This window comes from Magnolia sinica, chromosome 15 (genome assembly GCF_029962835.1).
Source record: "Magnolia sinica isolate HGM2019 chromosome 15, MsV1, whole genome shotgun sequence".
NCBI lineage: Eukaryota > Viridiplantae > Streptophyta > Magnoliopsida > Magnoliales > Magnoliaceae > Magnolia > Magnolia sinica.
The window spans coordinates 46,381,458-46,407,023 of record NC_080587.1 but is presented as its reverse complement, the minus strand read 5'-3'; the positions used below and the strand labels follow the sequence as shown (position 1 = coordinate 46,407,023).

General features: G+C 40.4%; 2 protein-coding genes across 2 annotated transcripts in view; both read right to left on the bottom strand.

The window, feature by feature from the left end:
* Positions 1-7,805: 7,805 nt before the first annotated feature.
* Positions 7,806-10,137, bottom strand: LOC131227182 (shaggy-related protein kinase NtK-1-like). The gene is made up of 3 exons (XM_058222925.1): positions 9,993-10,137; positions 9,817-9,909; positions 7,806-8,094 (listed from the first exon to the last, which is right to left on the bottom strand). Exons 1-3 carry the CDS (start codon positions 10,104-10,106, stop codon positions 8,071-8,073), a joined length of 231 nt encoding a protein of 76 aa, XP_058078908.1. The 5' UTR covers positions 10,107-10,137; the 3' UTR covers positions 7,806-8,070.
* A 9,235-nt stretch (positions 10,138-19,372) lies between these two features.
* LOC131227181 (uncharacterized) overlaps positions 19,373-25,566 on the bottom strand; it is a 36,074-nt gene continuing 29,880 nt past the window's right edge. The window contains exons 3-4 of the mRNA XM_058222923.1: positions 20,857-20,940; positions 19,373-20,567 (exon numbers count right to left, since the gene is read on the bottom strand). Of these exons, the coding sequence (XP_058078906.1) occupies positions 20,547-20,567; positions 20,857-20,940 (105 nt within the window). The 3' untranslated portion in view covers positions 19,373-20,546. The remainder of the gene's footprint in view (positions 20,568-20,856; positions 20,941-25,566) is intronic.

The following is a 25,566-nucleotide window of genomic DNA, read 5'->3' as shown; positions in this document are numbered from 1 at the left end:
CAAATCCATAAATCATATAATGTCGAAAATACTAGTAAGTCCAAAAGTCATATAATATTGGAGTATGTAATATCAGAGTAATGCGGAAACATGCTGATAAGTCCATAAATACCATCAGTCTTATCCAGGCTATGCAATGCAAAAACATAATAAGTCAATGTCATATACTGAGAAAACAATGCAATATGCAAATCCTGACAAGCCCACGAATACCGTCAACCTCATCTAGGCCATATAAATGCAGAAACATAGCAATCTAAAATGTCATATGCCGCAGATGTAATGCAATATGCAGTGTAAATGAAATGACCAAGCTAGAGTGTGAAGTCGGGATAATAGTACATAGTATTGCGGCTATGAGGTCCATCACAAGGGACTTCTATCCAAACCAATACCATACCTAAATTTGGATAGATAGACTCAATGTGGTAAACTCCTGATCTCAGGTTGGTCACGCGCCTCAACCAAAATCCTGGCCACTGCGAAGGTGCACGTAATGATCTAGTTACACACCAATAGCCCGAGTGGATAGTGAATGAATGAGTTAAATAGTAAGTACGTAATCCCGTACTCAGTACGTCCACTTGTCAGTATGGCTCATCTTTGGGATATCATCGGGGTCTAGTACACTCCAGAATGGCTGCCACCTCCCTAGCGGCATAACCAGCAAGTGGAAAAGACCTCACTATCCGCCTAGCCAGTCTTCTGCCAATACCTACCCAGCTCGTCAATAGTAGACCCATTTATGAGCTAGTCAAACTCAGCCTAGCTTACAACCCCCTCACTCGGGCGGATAAGGCCACACCCCTTCCAACCAACCACGACACAGTGGGAGACGCCGCATACTAGTATTCGGCACCCAAGCGCTCATGTATCCACTTGGTCTAGACGATGGAGTCTCCTCCGATACCAGAAGATTCTGGGACTCTCACTCAAGGACATCCTATGTGCCCACAGTACTAGAACTAAATATTTCTAGTATCCCATCTGGCCATCCACGATGAACCTGTGGAGGCCACGGCCCTGATATCACTACGGTGCCAAGTGATCATATCACACAAATGCGAGATGCATGAGTCATACCATCCAGTCATGCATTAAACATACGCGTACTGTGCAATCATGTGGGGCAACTATGTCTCTTAAGGAGTCCCCTAAATAACTCAGCCCAATGGCAATACTATGATCAACCATTCCTCACAACAAGCATACAAATGATGCTTATGGACATATATCATAATGTAATACTAAGCATGATCTCAGTGTGTCCTACTAGGCTAAGTATACTAGCATAATTATCAGATATAATAGGCGACGACCTGTCTTAACCGGTATGTCATTTACGAGAGTAGGGGTTGAACGATACACCCTACTAGACATGTAGAAGTGTATATGGAATGGTCCACGATAAACTATCCTAACCTATTCAAGGTACTAACATATCATATATCCTAAGGCGAGGTCCACAGAAGGATGGTGGATCTAACACATACATCGAGATAGGCTCTACACAGTGGATATACTAAATCTGGTCCCACATATTCGTCCATCTACGACAAGGGAGGTGATGATGATGTACTAATGTCAAAGATAGGCCTCACACTCGACCTAAGAAGGTAAATGGACAGTGGGGATGATACATACATAACACGAGTTCCTAACAATCGTTTACAAGGTAGGATACTTCTCACGGGGTGAGTTAAGCGGGTATACAACAAGTGGGCTTCTTGCTAGATTCTGCTAGATGACTACATCGAGGCCCTAGTTGACAACTATGAGCTCTTGATTGGCCTTTAGCTCTTTGAACCTACTAGATTCTTCACGAGTCCGATAGAGCTCTATCTGCGACTCCATGAAATTTAGGACGTCTTGGGATTCCGTCCGATCACACTCTAAATAGAGCCGTTGGATCTCTAACAGGTAAGTAAAGAGGTTACCAAGTAAATTCTCCAGTAATTGCAACTTCTCTTGGTCAAAGTGATGTTGGAGAGTCCAATATAGTCGGTTCTTCCAAGCCGCATCATAGCAGGCCAAAAGAGTTTCAGACTCAGCATGGATGGCGAATCTTCTCTTAGAAGAACAACGCATCATTCGAGTTCGAAATCGGCCTTGAAGTACGTCTCTCCAAGTCACTATAAATCCTAAAAAACTTTGAGAACCTCTCGTAAAGGTTCATTAGTATTGGCTTCTTTAGTGGCATCCCTTATGAAGGGATTAGTATCATTGAGGGATGAGGAACGGAAGAAGGAATCAATTCCTCACTCAAGGATTTCCTTCAAGATTATTAAGGACTGTGAGAAGAAGAGGGAGGAGGCCATGGCTGTAGGACTTGTTGTCGAGGTCTTGTTCATGATATGTTGCAAATTCAAGTAGGAAGCACTTTTTATAAGCGTTGTGAGAGGTAATACATGCATGCATTAGATAGGGTTCGACTGTTGGGAACCTGAAACGGACAGCTAGGTTGTCATTCCATTTCCTGAGAAAATGAAATATGAAATCGAATAAATAAGACTTCTCAGGAAGCGTTACTTATTTACTGCTACCAAGTTAGCATATGGTGGTGCATACATGAATAAGTCATGGAAAGTCAGGTAAGGGTAACCATTAGATAGGCCCTGTGCTACAATGGTATGCCGATTGGACCAGTTATTTGTTTTAAACATCTTAAACCTTGGCTGATAGTGAAAGGAAGGTTTGGTGTCCGAGAAAAGCATCTCATGCTTTGTCATAATAACTCATGGAAAGTTGATTTTAATGCATATGGAAAATTGATAGAAGAACAATTTATTTAAAGGCACTACTAGTCATCGACTGCATTAAAGAAGAAGAAAGGAAAAAAATACAAAGTGACTAAATGGCTCAGGTTATTTTAATCTTCATCTCTTCAAATTCTTCAAGGAGAGCGTACATCTCGACCTCATTTTGTTGTTGTTTAGGTTTTCAATTAGCTCCCTTTTCGATGATGATCAGAAGAAGATGAAGAAGCTAGTCGACACATATGTTGTTAGAATAAACTCAGTTCTCGGCTTCTCTTTTTCTGCCAAGACTTATCTTTGACCGCATCTGGTAAATAGAAATATGTTCATTCAAAAAGCGGAGTTCTTCGGGGACGAGCAGATCCTTAAAGAAGAAGGAATGCTCTTGTTCCTTGAGTTCCTCCATCAGTCCAGTACGATATGCTTGTAATGTACGAAGCATGATTTGGTTGAACTGGTGTGTCTGGACCCAGCACAATCGCTCGTTCCAAGCTAGCTCATGAGCTTCACTTATCCATGAAGAATCCTCTTTAGCCAGAGCTTATTGTCGAAGATATCCAGCAAGCTATTCATATTCAAAAGTGAGTTTGAAGTAATAATGCCTGAGGGAGTATAAATGCTTTAGCTTGTGAAGAAGATCTCCCAAAGCAACCTCTGATTTGGTTGTTGTCAAAGCATCCTTGACAAAGTAATTCACATCAAAGAATAGCGAAGATTGATAGAAGTCTGTCAAATCCTAGTCGAAGATCTCCTTCAAGTAGCTCTCAGCACTAATAAGGAAAAAGGAAGAGTTGGAAGACATGGAAGCAAGGCAGAGGTACACAATTTAGGGATGGAGTCGGTATGAATCCAAATGGAGCTTGAAGTGGTTTAAATAGGTGATTCAGGTGCCCACATTGAAAGCATTTGTAGCAGGAAAAAATGCCTCGTGTTCCGAGTAACTAGGGACGTGCAGTTATTAAGGCTACTAATTTGAAATAAGCCCACAATGTCTTAAGTTTTGAGGGCCTAGTCAGCAGTTAGTTACGAGGGAACAAAAAAGAAGCTTATGCATGAGAAAATAAAATGAAGATGACCGATTGTATTGATAAATGATTTCCGGTAGAAAATTACAATTCAACAAAAGAAAAGCGCCGCATCGATATAGCTATCATCTCCAATTGTCCTTTCGCTGCGAGTAAAGTAGCCTCCTTTTCTACAACAAATCGACGAAGTCGACCGATAGTGGCTGCTTGAATCTTGACAGACGTTGCCAATCTCTCGACTGTTTCCTTTTGGTGGTTGTGCTATGCATGTTTCTCTACATAGTTCATCTTCAGAGTTGTTAGTTAAGCTTCTAGAGCTCTAATTATGACCTTCATGTCCTCCAACTTGGCCCTAGAGGTCTTCAATTCAGCGGTTTCGGTCGCAAGATCTTTGATGATATCCTTAGCAAAAGCCATTTGAGACTCATCTATTGAATGTTCTGTTTCAATTCAGTTGATAATAGTATGTGCATAGTTTTGTGCTTTGAAAAATCCCAAGAATTCCTAAAGAATCGATAATTTGTTTACCAAGTTGGGATCTTACTAAGAAAAAATACGATATGATTCGATCAATCGTTCGAGCTTATCGACCATCTTAACCGTCAAAGATCCAGATGATCCCATTTGTAGGATGATTTGGAGTTCTGCCTTGTGGTTTTGGAAACTGTTCGAGAGGGAAGGCAACTCAGACAAAGCAATGTCTTCAGCAAGAGCCTTTTTGAAGGAGAAAATGATATCTTTGTTCGAAGGCACTCCTTCACCAGGAGGGAAAATTGGAGCTTTGCCCACTATTGTTGGTACATGAGTCGGTAACATGTATGAATCAGGCTCAATGACATCGATTACTGCAATTGTAAGGCCCGTATCATAGTCTGTACCGTTCCGTAGGCTTCCGCGGTCCTTCGGGTCAAATTTCGGTGACCCGCGACCTGTAATTGGCATTTGCGCGTGACCCTAAATCGCATCCCGAAGTTCTATATCAGCTCGACTCGAAACTTATATCCTAGCGACCGCGCGATCACCGCGGTTCTAACGCCGCGTCTAGCGCGCCAATGCGATACCCAGGCCAAAAGATGTAGGCCCGCATTCATTTCGAGAAAAATGCCGCGCGTACAAATTACGAGAGAATTTCTACAACCTATCCCATCAATCAATCAATCAATCAAGTCAAGTACACACCTTATCACAAGTACAAGCAACCTATCCCCTCTTTCCCTAAGTTAACTCTCATGTCACTCACACCCATCCCTCTCTCCTTACATCACTCATCACCCATCACTCCATCTCCTTTCATCCCATCACTTCTCTCTCTCTCTCTCTCTCTCATTTCTCTCTTCACTCTCAAGCTCCCAAGGAGAGCATCCAACATTCAAGCTTCCCAAGCCAAACTCAAGTGTGGCTTTTTCCCTACCCCAATCTCCCATCTTAGTCGTCCAATCTTCATCATCCTCCATCAAGATCGAAGCCAAGAAGCCTAGGAGTTTAAGGAGCTAAAGAAGAAGGCCGATCGGTGGTTGATCCACCGTTTATTTTTGTTATAAGGCCCCACTTGTTGTGGGACCCACTTGATGTATGCATTGTATAAGGGTCCCTCCCCTTCACATCTCTCTCTCTCTCTCTCTCTCTCTCTCTCTCTCTCTCTCTCTCTCTCTCTCTTTGTGATGCCTTGTGGCCCACCACGATGCAAGATGATCCTAACCGTCCGATCATGAGGCCACCTTGCTACTGCCTTTTTGTAAGCCCCAAATGAAGGGAAACATAAGAATCAGCTTGATCCAAACGTGTGGCCCAGTGGACGTGGGGCCACCGTGATGCATGTGTTATAACCAGGCCGTCCGTCCAGCGTCCAGGGACTGGACGCTGGAGCTGCAAGAAACAAATATATATATATATATATGGTGGGCCCTACGTGGGACCCACCTGATGAGGAAGCTGATTGGCTGACGTACCTCACATCAGCCATATAGCTGATGTATTGACATCAGCATGGTCTGTGGGGCCCACACATGATATATGCGTTTTACCCATGTTGTTCATTAGCACCGACCATTGTTAGACGATGTCGTGTAGGGCCACCTGATGTATGAGTCTCATCCACGCCGTCCGTCCATCCGGACGTGGTCGCGGACCCCACCATGATGCAATATTCAGGTCGTCCAGGGCCTGGACGTTGTTGTCCTCCTAATATATATATATATATATATATATATATATATCAATAAATAAATTATTATTATATAATATAATAAATAAATTATTATTATATAATATAATATATTATATATTATGGTGGGCCCTACGTGGGACCCACCCATCGTGGAGTGGAAGCAGACTGGCTGGTGTACATCTCACACCAGCTATATTGTTGATGTATTCACGTCAGTAAATTCTGTGGGACCCACCTTGATGCAAATGTTTTATTCACACCGTCCCACCATGTGAGACCCTCTGATGTATGTGCAACATCCAGACCATCCATCCACCAGCTGAATAGCTGTTGGATTGACGGCAGCAAGTTCTGTGGGTCCCTCTGATGGATGTGTTCCATCCAAACTGTCCATCCATTGGGCAAGCTCATCTTAAGGCTTGGGACAGAAAAATGAAGTAGATCTGATGATTAGGTGGACCACGCCGCAGAAAACAGTGTAGAGTGAACGTCCACCATTGAAACCCTTTTTAGGGTCACAGAAGTTTGGATCAATATGAATTTTATTTTTCCTTTTAATCCAGGTCTTTGTGACCTTATGATCAGGTTGGACGGAAAATAAAATGGTGGGCCCCGTGAATTTAAACGGTGAAAATCATTATCTCCACTGTTATTTGTGATATGGTCCAGATGATCTTTCGATGGGATTTATTTTTGGAAATACTCTAAAGTGACCTCTAATTGATGTGTGGGCCCCACCTTGATGTGATGCATGTTGGGCCCATATAAGAGGCCCTTTATGATGTATTTGAGGCCCAGATATGAGGTCCATTGTGGCATGTTTTAAGGCCCATGTTTGAGGCCCACTATGATGTGTTTTGAGGTCCATGTGAGGAGGCCCATTGTGATGTAATTGTGGCCCACATTTGAGGCCCAATGTGATGTGTATGTGACCCATGTGTGAGGCCCAGAATGATGTATATATGGCCCATTTGGCGAGGCCCATTGCGATGTATTTGTGACCTTTGAGTGAGGCACATCGTGATGGATGTTGGACCCTTATGTGAAGCCATGGGCCCACTATATGTTAGGTTCTATGTGGACCACTCCTTGGAAGCAATGTTGATTAAATGTCTACATTGATAGGCAATAGTGGTTAAATGTCCACATTATGACCTTCCCTTAAGCCCTTATTAGGCCCATTGTCATCCTTCTCTAAATGGGTTAACCCTAATTATTGGGCCCCATTGATATGTGCATGACCCATCTATTCATATTGGGGTAACCTTTAATGTTGGGCCCCTATCGGTCGTTAGTAGGATTGTTCTAATCTTGGAGTCCATCTATGGACCTCGCCTTACTAATAGGCTAATTATCGATGCCGATTATCGATGTCGATTATCGATACCAATTGTGGGAATGTGATGGCAGTCTCATGATACATGCCCATACGCATCATCTGTATGCTTGTGATGAGAAGTGGTTTGATCATTGCATATGCCATTGGACAGGTTGTTCATGGGACTCTCTAATAGGCGAAGTTATCTCACATGAGTGCACAATATGTGCAGGATTGATGCATGATTGGACTGTGTGACTCAACCATGGCTAAATAGGGCGTCGCAAAAAATTAAGAACGGTGCAAAAAAATAGGGACGGTTGAAAACCGTCGCAATTTTTAAATTTTCATTCATCAGCCCACATTTTACTTTAGGAACGGTATTTTTTTTCCGCCAGTAATGGATCATACCTAGAAATACAATAGAAGAAAACAAACTAACACCCCTAAAGAGAACCAGTGGTATTATTTCGTAAGGCATCAACAAAAAGAATTGCAAGGCTATTCAACAACAATTCAAACTTGAAATGAGTCAGTTTTTTACTAGAAAAGAATACTCGACAGTAGCAGCACGATTTTCACTGAAATATTTACATGGAACTGGTGATAGGAAGCTAAAAACCTCATGTGGTGCCATTTTAGTGGTGGTTGGAGACCAGATCACAGGCTGGCATGTGTTATCTATGCATGACACGAAGGCGTTCTCGTTTGCGGAAACGCTCAAACATGAACTCATCAGTGGCAGCTTGCCCCTGCCCTGCCACATCTGTGGTAGTGGTCTCTGAATATTTGGGTCCTGCACTGCTATCCTGTACAGCCCAGGATGCTCTGCAAAAAATAACATTACAAGCAAGTTAAAGTGCATGAAACAAACATCTCAGCAAACACGTTTAACCCAGCTTTGCACTTTTGCTTTTGCAAATAAATCACAAGTTCATTTGCTTCAAGAGAATGAAAAACTAAAGAAAAATCTCATTGTTGAAGAAATAATTTGAACATTTCAAGAAGCAAAGGAAGTAGGTTTACATCCCTGACAACCAAGCTAGCTTCAAATATGTTTTCAGAGAGAGAAAAGATATGAATGAAAAGGAAAGAAAGGATGGAAGAAGTAAAATTGACATATGTTTTTCTTTTCTTTTTGAAGGGTATATGATTGATATCAATTTCATGAACCAGAACATTTGTAGCATGATGCTTTGGGGGTTTTTTTTTCTCTCCAAGAAGGCCCCCCATGGAGCTTTGTTTTCTTTTGGAATTTTTGTCCTTGCTGCCCCCTCTAGTGGCTTGGTTTTTTTTTTTTTTTCCTAAAAATGCCCCATGGAGCTTGTTGTTGGAATTTCAATCATTCAATATCCATGAAATTTGTAGATTAATTATAATATTTTGGAGAATCCTAACCCTACTTGGTGGCTGATAAATAGATAGTTGAGAAAGAAAATAGGAACACTCCCATGTCCAACGAAAGAGGGTTGATGCATATGATTTTATATCTGTGAGATTTTCAGGTAGGGCATATACAGGAGGTCATTACATGTAATTACAGTAAAGCAAAAATCCTTTAGACGTAAACAGCCCTTCCCTTTATTCATTTCTCACTGTTTTATTTTACCAAATAATGCTTGGACGTGTAGACGTTACATAGATTACCAATTACATGGAGGTGCTTGATAGATGAAAATGCAAAGGGAAGTAATGTAACTCATGCGAAAATGCATTCATTGCCTGTGAATGTGTTCATTGTGGTGTATTTCGTAAAATCCAAATTTTTGCCATCAACATTTGAAAAAAAAAAAAAATGAGAATAAATAAAAGTGTGCATGGAATCATCAACTAATACGAAGTGACAATTTCTTGGGGATATGTATTTCTATAATGTTCCTAAAAGCATTAAAGCAAATCAAAGCAGAGACATGTGACAGGTTTTTCATTGAAATAAAATCAGCATAAAAAATAAAATAGCATCAATAGTCTAGAGAATTTATCAAGATATGGACAGTTTTCACTCAGTTCACAATCAGAAAATTCACTCAAACAGTTTTGCAGGAGCATGATACCATAATGAGGGAGCATCAATATGAATTGCAAAGACTAGATTCTCTATTAATGAAAATAACAGATTGATGGGTATATTACATGAATATAGCATTGTTGTTTGATCCATGGTTAAAAGTGGAGAAGCTTACAAACAATTCCAAATGATCCATGCCCTACAACACACTTGGCCATGTAGCTTATTGTCTGCCATCAAAATGAACAAGGTTTATCAGATAAACCATGTGCAATTAATAAAAACATCAAACACATGATAATAACACTACCAGATACAAAAGGTAATAAATGGAAACATACGTAATGACATTTATCACTCATCAAGCACCAAAAAAAGATGTGGTAATCTATATTTCCACAAACTAAAGCTAGTGAACATGAAAATTCCTAAAATAATAATGTAACAACTCATAGAAATAAAAGCAAATCCTATTTGCACTACACACTTCCCAATTCTCCAACACTTCATTGACTTAAAAAGATTTAACTCCTAGTGATTACCTGCTTTGGTTGGCCATTTCTACCCCCAATGGTTGTCATGATTATATGACCCATCTCTGTGCCATGTCCATCGACCACAACAGTTTCCATTTCCTAGAAGAAAAATTCACATTTCATAGAGAAGGCTAATATGCTATCAAGCAAGCAGAGATAAATAAGATTATACTAAAACCTACGTTGTCATCCCTTATCTTCATATCATTCATTTCTTCAGGCAACCAATCCATGCTGAAAGCATTTCCACTTGTGTTTCTCAATCCAGTCGCAGGCACCACACTAGCTGATGCCATTTGCTGCAAATGGGGAACCAAACAGATCTAGTTCCCAGTACGTTGCAGAATCACTTTTTTTTTTCTCCAATAACACCCGATCCTTCACCTGCTTTTAAAAATGCAGAGGACCATTTCAGTAAACAAAACAAGCTGAAAAGAGAAAACAATGGATTCTTCAGGCTAATCCCTCCCCAAGATTTAAAATATATATACAAGGAAAGAATCTGAATCTTGCAACAGAAATCCAATGCATGGACCACTGCAAACTTGTCAATGACCATAACTCTGCCCGGCGCAATGTAGTGTTTTGAGGAACCCTGACCAACATTTTGTAGGGCTCGTTTGGCTAATGAATTGGATTATTCCATTCTGGGAGATTTTTGGGGCATGGTCCATTCATTGTCAAGTCTAACAGACTGATGGCCGGGGAGGCAGGAGCTTTGTACCATGAGCTCCACTTGGACTAACTGAAAACCTAAGTACACTGCATATCCTTGGCTGCAAGATCATACAATCCTCTTCAACTTTCTTCTTTTTTTTTGGGTCTAACTTACAAACATTCACACCTCTGCATCTATGAAGGCTAACAATTGGGGATCTCGAATGTACTTCTCATGCTATGTCTCCTGCATTCTGAGGCAAATAATATGCTACCGGCACCCAACAATTACAAATATAATTCTGCTTTGATCCCCATCATAGAAATCATGCTGTTTAACTACATGTTAATATAAAGAATGTCATTGAATAAAGACTGATTACCAAGCGTCAAGCATTCCAAGGGCTTCTTAAAGAATTGTCCAAAAAGGTAAATTGGCTCCTCAAGTGACTTCAGCTCCAATGAATTCAGTGCATTGAATATCTATACATGCAAGGCTTTACTGTACTCTTACATGACTGATACTGATACTGGATGAGGGCTTGAGAACCTATATATATTTAGAAATTATGATTTGATGAAATGATGCCTCTGTTGGTGAAACTGCCTAGTAGGAAATCTTCATCCTTCCCTATGGTGTGGCCCACTTGAACTTTGACGTGGCCTAATTTTCAGGATAATGTCCTATAGCTAACATGAGTATTGATTCTAAACAAACAATACAGAGTATGCTGTACAAGCTTTAAAACCTGAATGGTATGTTGTACAAATATTAAGGAATGGTATGCTGTACAAACCTGAATGGTGTGCTGTACAAGCTTTAAAACCTGAAATGTATGTTGTGCAAGCTTTAAATTCCAAACATTTCTGTGGGTGGTCAACAAATAGAAGGGCCACAATCAAGGAATCTTAAGCTCTTTTGTGGGCCCTAAAGGCAGCCATCAGCAGTTTGGATGATTGAACAATGGCCCCCACATGTAGAACTCCTTAAAACCTGAATGGTATGCTATACAAGCTTTAACAAACACTTCAAAAACCAGAACATGGCATAACACAACATTGCAAACAGCCAAACATATCCAACACCACACATTCTTCAAAAATCAAAACATGGACATGAACATAAACAAGCCAAAGATGTAAACACACATGCACGGACACACATTCTTCAAAAATCAAAACGTGGGAATCAACACAAACAAGCTAAAGATTATGTGAACATACACATTTTTCAAAAGTAAAAACATGGTTATCAACACAAACAAGCCAAAGATACAACAACAACACCAAAAAAAAAAAAAAGAAGAAGAAGAAGAAGAAAAACCTGACATTCTTCAAACATCAAAACATGGGCATCAACACAAACAAGCCAAAGATCACATTAGCAACATTTCCACAAATCAGAATTGAGAAAGAAAAAGAAAAAAATCATATTCTTCACAATTCAATTATAATCTATAGAAACCAAACAAAGCCCACAACAATTACAGTAATGCAAGATATTAAGAACACAGTATTCAAACTCCAAAAATGTTATGCATTTCAACATAACCAAAAAAAAAAAAAAAAAAACAATTCCAATCCTTTACAAGGAAAAAAAAAAAAAAAACCCAAAAACAGAATTCAATCCCATATAGCTAAATCACTATATCATATTAATATTTGTCATATTATCTCATATTAAGCCAGCCCCATGTCTGGCTAAAGATCCACGAGAGAGAGAAGCATACTAGATTAGCTCAACCAATAGCTATTAAAAACACAAACGAATCTCTAAAAATATAAAAATAAGAAAACACCCAAAAAAGGCCACAATCAACTGAAACCAAAACTTTTGTAGAAAACATAATCTTAGAAAGATCATAGACAACAAAGAAGAGATTGATTGGATAACAAAGATTTATCAATCAGTATGATTTTAGATTTATGCTCCATCGACAACAGGGCCCACAATAAATCAGCCTGAAGAGGAATACGACCCAGTTTCAATGGTGACATGTATTGTAAACCGTAATCCGTTTTCAATCCATAGTCTCATGTGGATTGATATCTCAAAATTTTCTAGGATGAATTGGCTGATGCAGAATGCAAAACTGAAAACGACGTCCCATGAGAGCATAGGCCAGGGATTTTGTTGATGGATTAGAGAGACTAAGTTTGGGGAGAGGGGCAAGATAACCTGTCAATGGAGATCATGGTTGAACAGAAAAGGGTAATTAGAGGTGTTTAGAAAAGAAAATTAACATCCTTGAATGATATTCTTGTTATTCTACTAATGCTACTCTGGTTGTCCTTATCGTTCAAACATAGCACAAGAGAATTTCATTTTTTTCCCGCAATGATTGCAAGGAAATCACAATATCCATAACATAGAAAGACAACCTATTTTCAATACTATGCTGGTCTTTGATAATGGTTTACACCACAATTTTCTCAACATAGACCAGAAAAAGTATCCTGTGTAAACCAACATAAAAGCAGCAAACAATGCTTTTACACTAAGAGTGATGACTGAATTGCAACACGTCTCTCCATAAGTTGGAAGAGAGGTGAAATTGTTATCAGATGTTTTTAGCCAGAGGAGTGACGGTAATGGAGGTCCAGTCTAAGATTCGAAATGGAGCTGAAGCATGCTACCAATGCTGGTAATGGAGGTCCAGTCTACAAAATGTTTCTTGGGTCGGTGTTACACTTGCCTAATAATTTTGTGTTTCAGGTCTTGTGAATGCGTTAAAACTTCTTCAACCTATCAAGGACAAATATTCGAATGTGACGTATGCGGACTTGTTCCAATTGGCAAGCGCTACAGCTGTGGAGGTCTTTCTCTGTTGTATACTTGCGATGTTTACTCTGAAAAGATTTTATGATTGAAAAGGATTACTGACTTTCTACTTTACAATTTTTCAGGAGATTGGAGGCCCCAAACTTCCTATGAATTTAAGACCCATTAGTTTAAGAGGAAAAAAAGTAATAACAGTGACACATACTGAGAATTAGCTCACTGTGTGTGGGATTGTTGAAGGATATGCAGTTATAAGCTACTATTCTGGTGCATCAGCCCATGAGTGGATTCACCTGCATGAAAGGCAATCCAGCTATTAGAGTACAACAAGAGAGAGCTAATATTGACTCAAACAAGTTTGATGCGGCTCATCAGAGTTGACTCAGAAAAGGTCAGACCCAATCTGGTTTGATATCATGATTTACCTCCAAATCAGCTAAGTCAGGCGAATTCAGCCCCAACTCAACTCAGGACAGAACAAGTTGGTCTGAGTTGGCGAGCCTTTTAACCATTCCGTCAAGAGATAATTCCATGGACAAATTTCTACCACAGCAATGAATTTTTTGATAATGAAAATAAAGGATGAAATGGTATGGTAGTCAACTTGGCAGAGCTTCCGATTCTACAAATTCCACTTAACATCATAATGAAACACATTAACAGAAGGGACAATATGTAAATAATGCATCAGTACATGAATGACCCTTCAATGGCTCAAAGAATAGAAACATATACACACCTTTAGTTTAATACTCAAGGCTGCATGCATCCAGAAATTCTATTGAACAGAAAAACATGCACCTGTAGCTTAATACTGAAGGCTGCATGCATTCAGAAGTTGTATTAAATCAAATTGTGACAATTTTTTCATTGAAAAAATCACTATGGATGTATCTCACCATTGCCCATAGTGAACCATGTCAACAGGAAATGGGCACCGGTCCTTGCCCTTTTGTTTATTTGCCCATTAGGATTCCAGACAGAATAACAGTAAGTTGATGGTAGCTCATAGAGCTGTACACGAGTTGATCCAAATCGAGCTTGGCACAGCTCGGCACAACTTGACCAGTACCTAACCCAGCTCGAACTCGGCTCGGCTCGGTCCTCGAGCCTGTCTGGCCAGCTCGACTCAGATCGGTCAACAACCCGGGCCAGTTCGAGCCTGTGCGGCATTTTATCAAACACCTGATATGCATCCAGCAAGATCAGCCATCCCTCATCTGAACGGGTAGCCAAAAGACACCCCTGCATCTGAAGCACCCATAACAAACCCACCTATCCTGCAACTACCAGCAGCAAGCAGACCTGCATGTTCCACTATACCAAGCTGCCACAGTCAAACTGCTCTGCCACAACTACTTGAATTAGCAAACGGCAACTCAACCACAACTACTTGACTTAGCAAACGGCAACTCAACCACAACTACTTGACTTAGCAAACGGCAACTCAACCACAACTGCTTGAAATAGCAAACAACAGCTCAAGCAATCACAATCAAACAAATCTTCTATAATCTGCATCAACCAGCAAAACAAATGTCACAATTGCATCAAACAGCAAAACAAATATCCCAATTGTATCAAACAGCAAACCAGAACATCTGCCCCAATTATGAGAACATCACCCCAGCTGCCACAATCTCCTCCCCCATGGCATAAAAAGCAGCAACCAGGGTGATGTAGAGCGGGTCACAGACACTTTCATGGCAAAGATGGAAAAAAGAAGGCCCGATCGGAGGTGGAAGTGATCAGGACTGTCAGAACCTTAAAACAGTCGTATCTCGCAAACCAGAATAAGTTTTTTGGCGTATCATATTTGATTTTGGGGTAGGAGAAGCTACTTTAACTAACCAACCCGCTACATTGGGTTGCCCATGCAGGATTTACGAGAAACCACAATTTTTTTGAAAAAAAAAAAAGGAAACCTCAGAAAACCCTAATTGTGTCAATCTACCCTCAATTATGCAAATAACAAGAATACTTGAAACCCTTCAAAACCCACAGAAGCTCACAACGAACCCTAGAAACCACCAAATCATTCAAAAAAAAAAACACCACAGAAAACCCCAATTTTATGAATCTACCCTAAGAACCCCGGAATCTGTTACAAATCGAGGAAAAAAACTTGGAAATCACCGAATCTGCTAAAAGAACCTTCAGAAAGCCTGAAATTAACAATTCCGCAGCGTACTCGTATGGAAAATCGTCGGAAAGCGTGGTATTCGTCTATCTCTTGCTTTAAACACGCCTCGATTGCAGGAAAATGCAAGATCTGAGAAGAAATTTGACATTTCCATGGCCATTTCCACTCGGATGTATGGATAGAGAGAGATGCTTCTGACCGAAACGAAATTGACACGTCTCCCAACGAAAAGATAGATTGAAAATTAGGGTTTTCCTTCTAAAAGGTTAGATCTTGCTTAAGATCTACTACCATTAACGAATCTCTCACTCAGTATCTCTATCTCTCTCTGAAGTGGGAAAAATGCATTTGATTTCGCATCTACAGAGAGAGAGAGAGAGAGAGAGGAACAAAAATCAGTAAGAAATGAGAGAGAATAAAAAGGGGATAAAAAATGAGGCCGTACGAGTGGTTCGGTGGTTTCCTTTTCCACATAAAACCGTTTTAAATTTCGAACGGTCTGAAGCCGTTTCTGAACTAAAACTCTCACCGATCCTAAATAGTGATTTTGGTGTAGTGAGTTCCAACGCCAGGCGCCGTGAATGTCCAGCGTCTGGACCCCTAAATGTGGATTTTTTTACTTTTCTCCTATACATGGGTCCATATGGGAGATCTGAACCGTCAATCAAGTTGGACAACTTGAGACGGACCTAAGGAGCTTTGATCAGCTTTATCTTCGTGTTTTTCCACCATTTAAATGTGTGATCTAATCAATAGGTTAGATGGAAAATAAACATTACAGTGGGCCACACAAGGTGGTTCACACAGCGTAAACCGTCGCAAATTTTCAATTTCCAGCCCTACTCCAACACACTTCCAAATCCTTCTTAATAGTAACAACTTGTGTTCAATTAATATTGAAAATTGAAAAAAAAAAAAAAAAATGTTTCAGTGCAAGACAAAAAGATATGAAGTTCTAGCCATAATAGGTAGGGGTGTACATCAAGTCAAACCAAGTCGAGCTGGCCTCAGCTCGACTTGGCTCGGCTCAGCCACTAGCTGACCTTAGCTCGAACTCAGCCTGGCTCGGTCCTCGAGCCTAACTGGCCAGCTTAGCTCGGCTTGGTCCTTGAGCCTAACTAGCCAGCTCAGCTCGATTCGGTCGGTAGCTCAAGCCAGTTCAAGTCAAGATCGAGCCGAGTTCGCCTGTGCAACATTTTCACAAACACCTGGAATGCACCTTCAAAATCTCACTGTATTTAAGACAGCAGCAATGGTTTTACAGGTATTTTATCAAACACCTTCTAAGCAACATAAAAATCAAGGAAAAAAGGGTATTGGTTTCATATACATACCTTCCTTGCCACCAGCCACACTTCGTTGAGTCATTTCATCAAACACTTGGTGAGCAACATCAATATCAAAGTAACCGAGTCACTGAACTGGTTGGATCCGAGTTCAATTCGAGCTGGGTTCGATCTGAGTCGAGTTCAAGCTGGGGCCAGCTCGAACTCATTTTCGAGCTAAAAAAATCGGCTCGAACTCGGTTTCGAACCGAGTCGAATCGAGCTTTTTCAAGTCGAGTCGAGCGAGCTAACCGAGCTAACTCGGTTCATGTACGCCTCTAGCCATAGGTCACCCTTGAAAGTTGTTTTAGCGACTGCTGCATCAAACCTGTCCATAAAGTATATTATCGAGACATTGTGTACATCCAGTAAATGTAATTACACAAGACCAGTTTTAACTTGCATCCCTAAAGTCATTGCTGTCAAGACACCTTAAACATCAACCCCATCTTGAGCCTAGCAGAAAAACATGGTAGACAATTTACAAAGTGGTGAGGATTAAAAAAAAAATGAATACTAAAATAGGTGCCACCTTTGCATCAAATCCATCATATTTTACTATTCTTTTTCCTAATATGGTATTTGGCTAGAAAGCAAGCGAAAAGAAAGAAAATTATGCATTCAGCGGAACAACACGACAACGTGCTGCCTTATAAAAATTAAAAAAAAAAAAAACGAAATCATACAAACTAACATACAAGCATCACATAAGACAATTTAGAAACCTGTAGCCAAAACCCAAAAGCTGAAATTTATAGGAGTTGGCCTATGTATAAAACTTGGAATTCAGGTGCACTAAGAGAATATATGATCTTCATCTAGGAATATATTCAAAAGTAGGAAGTAACCTAACATAGAAATCCAATTAACTGCAGCCTAGTAAAAACAGATGAACTGATCCTTCAAGAAAGAGAACAATGATTAAGAATGAAAAAGGTCCTGGTGCAAATTATTCAAGAATAGTTTGTCCTCAGTGTTGTCAATTTTTTAAATGGCTTATGTTTGCTAGCTGAAACCTGAATGATATCCATATGCATTTGAACAAGAGATCTTAGTAAATGGGAGGGAAAAAAAAAAAAAAAAGGAAATATATATAAATATATATATAAGTAAACAATTGGAGATATCCAGTATGTAATCTTTTTCTTGGAAAATTTTATATTTTCTCATCATCATCATCTTAATAATTCAAACAAGTATTTTCAATCCAGGCACTGAACAAGAGCTGCAAAAGATTTTATTTCCGTATCTTAATAATCACCATGAGAATTGATTCTAGCAAAGGTATCCTCTTATACGATATTCCATCCAATTTGATTGAAGTGAATTCTTCAAAGAATCCTTTTTTATCCCAAAGTGAAAAAGAAAAATAGTCTTTCCTGGGAATCCAACAACTAAAGATCATCAGAAAACTAACACTAGAGAAAAAGTTCATCAATGCCACTTGATCCAAAATAACAAACTTATTGGGGCACACTTCTCCACTTTGTTCTCTCTCCTTTTTTATTCTTCTCTTTTTTATTCAGACTTAAAGACAGATAAAATAAGTAGAAGCAGAACGGTATATGAGAAGAAGTGAATTTAAATTCCTATATAAAACAAAAGAGTAAAATTCACCGACCAAATACCCTACACGCACAATTTCCCTGATAGAACAACACCCTCCATGGAAGCCAAATATCCTTGTCAAACCTATGCTGACATGCATATCAGGAAAGGAAACATAGATTAGCCCTTTTCTTCATATTGGGGTATTGATTGTCAAACAAGGTGGCTCAGTTACACACTACAAGTGTTGGATTGATATGTCATCTAATCCATCCATTTGATTAAAGGGGTATCACCATGTAGATGCCCTTGCCAAAGAATCAGGCCAGTCCACAAGTCAGGTGGGCCACAGTTTTTGAAACAAATGATTGCTCAGAAGAAGCCTGAAATTTCCTAACATGTCCAACATTTAATATTGTGGCTCACCTACTGAATGGATCATACCTATTTATGGATGAGAACATCTACAAAGTGGAACTTGCTGTTGGTGTGGATGCTACATGTATCTTCCCCGCTGTCACATGTGATGGTGTGTACATGAGCCACCTTGTACATGCATGTGGTATTAGCAAAGCTCTTTTTGTTGCATCAGTTATCCCTTGCTTGACGTACATTCCAAATTCCAATGACCTCATGGTAACCTAATTTAAACTTAATGATACAACATTGATGAAATAATTTAAAGAAAACAATAACAAACCTGAAGAAACAGTTCAAAGCACCAAGAATTCCTTTCTAACCACATTCAGATGATAACTTTATTGAGCCAACAGCACAAACAGAAAACAGTAAAACAAGGAAAGGCAACCCAACCCGAAAAATCAAGGACATTACTCTCTCGCATGCTGAAACACTTTACAAATCACACCCCTGACAGGAGTACTCTTACTCTCAAAGCACCGAGAATTCCTTCCTAATCACATGAACCACAAGAAAAGGGAATTCTTGTGTTGTATATAGCTGCCATGTAAAGGGGATCAAAAAGAAAAACAAACGATGCAAGAAAAATAACTTACTGGATACAATTCTCCCATCAAAGGATCAGGGTGGTCCCTGCCACCACTAGGGGCAATCCATATTATTTGTGCCCCTGCCCGACATCCAGTTAGGCTATGTCAGATAACCACATGGTGAAGAGTATGGTAAATTAGTAATGATTAAATATCATAACACTCGCAAGCTCAAACCATGCACATAAGAAGTAGAATTTACTACGAATCTACGTCAATGAAGATGCCAAATTATGTTTTAAACCTTGAAATGAAGGAAAAGAAAAAGGCAACCAGAAAGCAATCCAAAGCTCTGCAAATGGAGAAAGTAAAAAGCTGCAAATGAAGCAAAAGACACTTGACACAAGAACCAGAGTAATTAAGTTGACAACTGCAAGGACTACTAAATGCTAGCAATGAGTAACAATAAACTCTTGACGAAGAAATAGAAAAGCAAGACTGCTTCAACATCGCAATAAAACCCTGAAATCTCTAGAATCAATCTTGAAGAAAAAATAGAAAAGCAAGACCGCTTCAACATCGCAATAAAACTCTGAACCCTCTAGAACCAGAAAAATAAGATAAACAAATCACTTCAATTCCACCAGTTAGCAAACAACTGCTTCTGAATGACATCTACTCTCTTGTTTTAAAAGACACAAATATACCAGACTTGGGAAAAACAAAAGTGTCACATAAGGTCTTGAAAAAGAAGTTTTGGCATTCTAGGAAAAAGTGAGATGTAGCTTACATTTGTAATTAACTAATGTCATAGTACAAGGAACGGTTTATTTGATGTAGCAGCAGCGAAAGTGATATAGCACAAGTCAAGGAATTGACAAGAACATAAGAAAATGAAAAGATACTTAAAAAAGAAAAAAAAAAATGTATAATTGGCAATCCAATGGGTTATGACTTGAAATAAAAGTTTGAGCCAGGTGGAGCATATCATTAATGAAGAATAAGTGACAATTAAGTTGGACATATATGTAAACCCAACTGGCAATCCAATGGGCAATGACTGCCGGATCTGCTTCAGTTTGATGGTTGGAGATCAAGACTATTATGGCCCTACATATTTCAGCGCATAAGCATTGATCATTTCTTTTGAACTGCTGATAAATATGGTGGAAAAGAATGAAAAACATTAACTAAAAATTCAGGTAAGAGATTTAATTGAGGAAATTACGAGAAGGGAGACGCAAAAGACAGTGCAAAGGAGCTTCTCCCGACCAGCCAGGATTCTTTCCCACCCCACAGCACCATTTCCCCAGCACAGCATATAGCACATGTCACACATTATTAAAGACAACCTGAACTACATGGCGATTGGTGGAAAATAGTGAGCAGCTATTTCAACATTAAAACCAAACACAGCATGTGCAGCCCTCTAACATAGAGACCGCAGATAAAAATTAATCTGAATGTGCTACGACAATTAAAACTAGATTGAATCAAGTGTTGAACCAATAATCTGAATGTGCAGAGACCGCAGATAAAAAATAATCAAGGTTTGGTTAATACCAACTGTGAAAGGTGAAAGAAATGGGACGAAACACCAATTTGCCATAATTAACTCAAAACAAGAGGAAAAATGGTCACCTCATTCTTCTCATACACGAGACCCTCACGCCGTCCATACGTGTAGACAACCTTACCATAAAGGGCTTGTATAATGCAATCCTCCTGCACCAAGAATGAGGAAAAAGGAAAAAAAAAAACGGGGGGAGAGATATCACCTTTGAATGGAGCTCCTATATCAAAGGAAGAACAGCAAGCAGAGGAAAGCAGCAACCTACTCTTCAACAGTAGATGTTCACTTGACATGCCGAAGCAGTAATACCCAACCAGTCAACGGCTCTCTTGATGCCATGAGCAACAAAAGCCAGTTCACCAATCATCATGCCAGTGCCAACAAGTGGTGCAGCTCAATGATGCAGAACATGGAAATTATATATGATATGCAAGATTTCAGACTTTAAATCATACTAATTTAGAAACATTCACAAAAATTTCACATCCCACATAAAGTCAAGCATTCAACAAGGGGGATCTACAGGGGTCCAAGCCTACACACGCTAGGGTTGGATCAATTAAAATTATAGACCAAACAATGATCAAAGAAGAGTAGATTCATCCACACATGCAAAGGATTATTTCCCCAATTCAAGGGATTCACATGTTTCAATTCAGGAAGCCCTAGGGTTGTAAAAGGGGAATAGAACTTGGGATTTAGGATAATCTAGGGTTAGGGAAATAAGGTGATAGAGGAGTGAAAGAGAGGAGAGAGAGAACCCATAATCAGTCCACACGTGTGGACAGCAGGCTGGCCCGACGCACATGTGTGGATTGCTACTCACACGTGTGTGGGGCCCACGAACCCAAAAAGGGCCAACTAGGGGTTGGTCAGCCAGGGATGGGCCATCCACACACCAAGTTTCAGTGCAATTGGATGACTGGTTTAAGCACAGTGCTCCGCCGAAGTTTCGGCCCCTCTGCAGGGCCTAATTCTGGAAATCTGCTATAGAGAAGGATTGGCTGCAAAATAAAGGTGGATTTGAAGAGTGGATGGCTGTGAGAGATAGAAGAGTGATAGAGGAGATAGAGGACCTGTAATCAGTCCACACGTGTGGACAGCAGGCTAGCCTGATGCACGTGCGTGGATTGCTACTCGCACGTGTGTGGGGCCCACGAACCCAAAAAGGGCCAACTAGTGGTTGGTCGGCCAGGGATGGGCCATCCACATACCAAGTTTCAGGGCAATCGGATAACTGGATTGAGCATGGTGCTCCGTCGAAGTTCCGCCCCCCTGCAGGGCCTGATTCTGGAAATCTGCCGTAGAGAAGGATTGGCTGCAAAATAAAGGTGGATTTGAAGAGTGGATGGCTGTGAGAGATGATGAATATAGAGGGTAGGAGGTAGGGGCGAATTGGGATGGGTGTGGCTTCACACCACGGTAGTTAGCCCTTCGAAGAAGGGAGGGATTCACAACCAATTAAATTTCCACAACTCAAAGAATTAGAGAAGCAAGAAAACGCAGAATTTTATTAATCATCTTCAATGAAAAAAAAAAAAACTACAATGGGTTGCCTATTTATAAGAAAAACCTATACCCCAAAAGATGCGCCATGTGCGCACCCTATTACTTAGAGACGAAGAAACAAAAATAACAACTAATCAAAGCAATATAAACCGTCCATGATATTCCTAATAACAATAATAAGCAAAACTTAAAGTACTAGATCATCTAGAGTAGTGGGCCATGATCATGAGATCCAATGGTGGAATCCACATGACGATCGGGTCCACTCCAAGGAACCAAAACACAGTCATCTAACTAGGAGGCCCTCCCTAGACGTCGTCATTGATCCAGATCGACGGTGGAGCCCTCCTCCTTGCGTACATGCGTAGGGGGCATGCATGTGCGCGAAATGTCCCCATCAACTCTCCCCAACTACGAAGATTTCGCCACTGGCGAAACAAAAATCTTGAACTGCTCCAAAATGTCAGGATCAACTTGTTGAAGCTCCTCAGTGAGCCACATACTATCTGAAGTTGGGCGTGACTTCCACTTAACTAGGTACTTTTGAAACCCGTCGTCCGACGTTGATATTATCTGATGGTCCAGAATATCCTCTATCTCCTCTTTGGGTGTGGGAAGGGTAAGTATGGGAGATAGAGGCTGGGAAGAAGGGTCGGGAAGAGGCCATGGAACAAAGGAAATGTCTAAGGAATCAGGATGGTTAGACGAAAGGCTGGACAATGTATCGGGGGTCCCCAGAAAAGCAACTAGATCCTCCTTAGTGAATGTGGAACTAATTCCCATAGAAGGTGGAAGATCTACCACATACACATTGAGACCATTTCATTTTATAATTTTGAATGGTCTAGCGCTACGCGCGTGTAATTTAGGAACTGTTCCCTGAGGGTACAGCTATAGCCTAATGCAGACCATCACAAAGTCCCCTACATTGAATTCCTTGAAACGCTTCTGCTGGTCTGCAGAAAGTTTGTAATATTCATTACTAGTAGTGATCTTTCGCCTGATTTCTTGATGCAATGAATGAATGTGATGCGCAAAAGACTCTGCAGACTCTAATGGCCTATGGGACAGTGACATGAGAACAAGATCAATAGGCTTCCTAGGTTTATAGTTAGTAACGACTTCAAAAGGACTTAAACCTGTGGACCTATTGACAAAACTATTAAATGTAAACTCAGTTATAGGTAGTACGGTGTCCCATGTCCTGGTGTGCTCCCCCACTAAACATTTGAGCAAACTCCCTAAACATTTGAACAAACTCCCTAGGCTCCTATTGACCACCTCAGTCTGACCATCAGTCTAAGGGTGGTAGGCACAAGAAAATTGGAGCTTAATATTCATCTTATGTTATAGTGTCTTCCAAAAATAACTTATGAATCGCACGTCACAGTCAGACACTATGGTTTTTGGTAACCCGTGAAGTTTGACGACCTCACTAAAGAACAGCTTGGCAACATGAGATGCATCAGAGGTCTTAGAACAAAGAATGAAGTGGGCCATTTTAGAAAAACAGTGCACGACAACAAATATGGAATCATGTTTCCGAATAGTCTTGGGAAGCCCAAGCACGAAGTCCATACTGATGTCCCATTAAGGGATAAATGGAACTGGCAAAGGTGTGTATAATCCCGTATTTTATTTTTTCTGCTTTGCTAGTTAACAAGTACGACATTGCCCTATAATTTTGGCCATGTCTTGCTTGAGGCTTGGCTAATAGAACCTATCCTCCACTAGGGAAATGGTCTTGTCTCGACCAAAATGACTCGCAACCCCTCCTGAATGTAACTCCCATACAAGAACATCGCGGAGGAAGGTGCGCAGTATGCATAAGCGATCGCTCCTAAACAAATATCCGTCTAAAATCAAGTACTCACTACTAACCCCTGACGGACTCTCTAACAACGACGCGTACACAACTCCAAAATCTGAGCACTCAGAATAATCCTCCTTGACACGCTCATGGCCCATGACTTCGACACTCATGGAATTGAGTAACGCGACTCAACGACTCAACGCGTCGACAGGCTTATTCTCTACACCGGCCTTGTGCTTAAGCACAAAAGTGTACTCTTGAAGGAATTGGACCCACTTGGCGTGCCTAGGGTTTAATTTCTTCTGAGAGTTCAGATATCTCAAGGCCTCATGATCTGAGAACAAGACGAATTCTTGCGGTAATAGATAATGACGTCAATGGCGCAGTGATTGCACTACCACATAAAATTCTTTGTCATAGGTGGAATATTTTTGCTTCGCCTCATTCAGTTTCTCACTAAAAAAAAAGCAACATGGTGCCCTTCCTGACTAAGTACTCCTCCTATGCCGACTCCTGACGGATCGCATGTGACATCAAAAACTTTCAAAAAATCTAGAAGTCGCGTGATTGGAGCTTCAGTCATCTCACCTTTATCTCCTTAAAGGCTTTCGAGGTTGCCTTTGTCCATTGAAACTCTCCCTTGTTAGTGCAATCCGTGATGGGAGCCATAATGGAACTGAAGCTTCAAATAAATCGCCTATAGAAGGTGGTAAAGCCGTGAAAATTGTGAACCTCGTGAATATTATGGGGTTCAGGCCAATTGACAATGGCTTTGACCTTATCGGGATCTGCCGATACACCCTCAGCTGACACAACAAAACCTAAGAAGATACTACTACTAAACATAAACGCACACTTCTTTAGGTTGGCGTACAATTTCTCGGCTCTAAGGATCCCACAGACCTACCTCAAATGGTTGAGGTGTTGTTCATTGGTCATGTTATAAATCAAAATATCATCAAAATAGACGACCAGGAACTTCCCCACGAAGGGTCTCAACACTTGGGTCATCACACGCATGAAAGTACTTGGGGCATTAGTCAGCCCAAAAGGCATGACTAGCCACTCGTATAGCTCATCCTTCGTCTTGAAGGCCGTCTTCCACTCATCATTAGGGCGTACACGGATTTGGTGATAACCACTTTTAAGGTTAATTTTTAAGAAGATAGTAGCATTGGCCATCATATCCAATATGTCATCAAGACGCAGTATGGGAAACCGATACTTGACTGTGATTTTGTTGATGGCCCTACTATCAACACACATCCTCCATGTGTCATCCTTCTTAGGTGTAAGAAGGGCGGGCACGGCATACGGGCTCATGCTTTCTCAAATGAAACATTTTTCTAAGAGCTCATCTTCCTCTTCAACTCTGCATACTCCTTTGGGCTCATTCTATAATGAGGGAGGTTTGGTAGAGTCGCCCCAGGGACCAAATCAATGGCATGCTGTATAT

Excerpts from the sequence above, each read along its gene's own strand:
- LOC131227182 (XM_058222925.1), bottom strand. The coding sequence starts at position 10,106 with ATGGCATCAGCTAGTGTGGTGCCTGCGACTGGATTGAGAAACACAAGT. Across the intron at positions 9,910-9,992 it reads TGAAGATAAGGGATGACAAC|GAAATGGAAACTGTTGTGGT; the intron begins GTAGGTTTTAGT and ends TTTTTCTTCTAG. Across the intron at positions 8,095-9,816 it reads GAAATGGCCAACCAAAGCAG|AGCATCCTGGGCTGTACAGG; the intron begins GTAATCACTAGG and ends TATTTTTTGCAG.